The 2758-nt window shown below is 43.8% G+C and overlaps 1 protein-coding gene across 1 annotated transcript; it reads left to right on the forward strand.

Annotated features, from left to right (window-relative positions):
* The first annotated feature begins 391 nt into the window (after positions 1-391).
* LOC132225002 (huntingtin-interacting protein M-like) lies at positions 392-772 on the forward strand. The gene has a single exon (XM_059680206.1). The coding sequence runs from the start codon at positions 392-394 to the stop codon at positions 770-772; it is 381 nt and encodes a 126-aa protein (XP_059536189.1).
* Positions 773-2758: the final 1986 nt, after the last annotated feature.

Here is a 2758-nt window from a genome sequence, read left to right on the forward strand (position 1 = left end):
TACTCCAAGGTTGTAAAGGACCTTAAAGACAATGTAAGGTTAGAATCAGATGGCATGGAATTGTGTCCTTAAGATGGGAAAAGTTTTCTATTGAAACACACTTATTTTTGCAATGTTAAAATCAAGCAGAAAATGACAGTTCCCTCAAAAGTCAGGGGCCAGTCGCTAGAGTTACAGGTCCCTGTAGGGGACATTTCTAGGCTGAGGTCTGATGAGGTCACAATGGACACCTATGACGACCCAAAGTCCAGGATGTCATAAAGGGCTCCCTGACCAATGAGGGGCTAGAGTGCAGAGATCTAAGACGCAGAGCTGAGCGGTGGTGTCTTCAAAGACCTAGTCCAGCTATACGTACAGTTAAGAAGGGCTGATCGGACTGAAATCAACAACCATGTCACAAAATCAAAGCCCTGCGAACTCCACCAAGACTCCAGACCACGATTTAACCGCCGAGTTGCAGTCTCCTTTGACCTACGTGGATCGCCTTCTTCAAAACAATCAACAGAATCAAGATCAAAGTTCCGGCGCAAATGACTTGGTTATGGTCATGCTCGACTCCCTGACGGACTACATCGTGGAGATGGTGGGCATGGAGGTCAACAACCAACGTGCGGCAAGTGCTGCAAGTGCTCCAAGTGCGCCAAGTGTGCGGAGCGCGCCGACTGCCCAGCCAGAGGCGGAGAGGGCAGCCAACAGCCATGAAGTGCCGCCGCGCTACCGTGATGCAGCCTTCACTCTGTTCGACCCAAAGCGTGCATCTAGAAGAGGCTGAAAGCCTGCGTCCCCGAGCCTGGCAAGAGTCATTGGAGCAGCCCAAGCTAAATGTCGCCTAGCTGAGGAAGCCAGGTTCTGTTGTCAACTAATGTCATTAAAGGACTGAACAGCACCGCAATACTTCTGATTCCGCTGTTTCTGTCATTTGGTGGGAGAAGTAGCTGCGAGACATCCAGGAGATATCTCATGGAGAATTGGAAGGTAGAAGGTGTGGGCAGTGTGGGAATGGTAGAATCGGGGACTTAAGGGAGCAGTTTCTAATGGCGACGGTGCGCGGGGAGGGGCGCTGGTGGGAGTAACTGGCGGAGGTTGTTGGGGAAGAGAAGACTTTCACAAGGGTTTTGAACAAGTCAAGGCTGGGGTGGGGGATGGCTCCCAGAATGATTGTGGTAACTGGGGTGGGCCTGAAGACCATGACTGAGGCGCCAAAGGATTTATTCCTAATTGGGAATGTCTAAAAGTAGGAAGTGGTGGCAACGGGGGTGGCAGAGAGGGTAGCATAGCAGTTGGCATGAACTTCATGGGATTGGGGCTTTACAGGAGGACTGAGGAGTGGTGGGGAAAAACAAAGAAACATATATAAAAGGAATTAGAGTCCGCTGATTTCATTTATTTATATACTGCCCCATTACAAAAAAAGGACTTGAGGCAGGGATTATTAAGTAGTGCTTTAACTGCCATTACAATATATTATTTTGTCCTCTTTTGTGGATACTGCTACTTTAAACAGTAATATATAAAAGCTACTCTCTGGTCTAAGACTTAAAATTCAAGCAAGTCTTAATGTTTTTAATTTCTTCTTTGATCTCATTGGTAACCCAATCAATATTTAATAGCATGCTATTCAGCTTCCAGGTGTTTGAGTATTTTGGGTTGTTTTTATTGTCGTTTATTTCTAGTATTATGCCATCATGGTCTGTGAGGACGCTTTTTATGATTTCAATCTTCTTGAATTTGGGGATACTTTGCTTGTGACCCAATATATGGTCTATTTTTGAAGATGTCCCATGAGCACCTGAGAAGAACGTCTATTCTCTGGCTTTGGGGTGAAGTGTTCTGAAGATGTCTATTAAGTCCATCTGATCTAGTGAGTCATTTAGGATTGCTGTATCTTTGCTGGTTGTTTGTCTATAGGACTTATCCATTGCTGTCAATGGTGTATTAAAGTCCCCTACTATGATTGTATTGTTGTCGATCTCTCCTTTGATATCTTCCAGGAGTTTTTTTATGAATTTGGGTGCTCTTACATTGGGTGCGTATATGTTTACCAGGGTTATATCTTCTTGTTGTATTGATCCCTTTAGTATTATGAAGTGGCCTTCCTTATCTCTTGTTATGGCCTTCACTTTGAGGTCTATTTTGTCCGATATAAGTATTGCTACCCCAGCTTTCTTTTCCTTTCCATTTGCCTGAAAGATATTTTCCCATCCTTTCACTTTCAGCCTGTGTGAGTCCCTTCTAATGAGGTGGGTTTCTTGTAGACAGCAGATGTATGGGTCATGTTTTTTTATCCATTCAGCCACTCGATGTCTTTTGGTTGGAGCATTTAGTCCATTTACGTTTAAAGTTATTATTGAGAGGTACTTGTTTGTAGCCATTTCTTTTTTGTGTGTGTGTGGCTGTTTTCTTTCTGAGCTTTTTATTTCTTCTTTTTACACCAGTCCCTTTAGCATTCCTTGCATTGCTGGCTTGGTGGTGATAAACTCCCTTAGCCTTTTTTTGTCTGTGAAGCTTCTTATTTCCCCTTCAAGTTTGAATGATAGCCTTGCTGGATAGAGTATTCTTGGATTCAGTCCTTTGCTTTGCATCACTTTGTAAATTTCTGTCCATTCTTTTCTGGCCTGATGTGTTTCTGTTGAGAAATCATTTGATAATCTAATGGGAGATCCCTTGTATGTGACTTTCCGTCTCTCTCTTGTGGCCTGTAAGATTTTCTCTTTGTCCTGAACATTTGCCATGGTAATTATGATGTGTCTTGGTGTGG

Source organism: Myotis daubentonii, chromosome X, assembly GCF_963259705.1.
Source record: "Myotis daubentonii chromosome X, mMyoDau2.1, whole genome shotgun sequence".
In the NCBI taxonomy this organism is placed as follows: domain Eukaryota; kingdom Metazoa; phylum Chordata; class Mammalia; order Chiroptera; family Vespertilionidae; genus Myotis; species Myotis daubentonii.

Bases quoted from the DNA above. Each gene is read 5' to 3' on its own strand.
- LOC132225002 (XM_059680206.1), top strand. From the start codon at position 392: ATGTCACAAAATCAAAGCCCTGCGAACTCCACCAAGACTCCAGACCAC.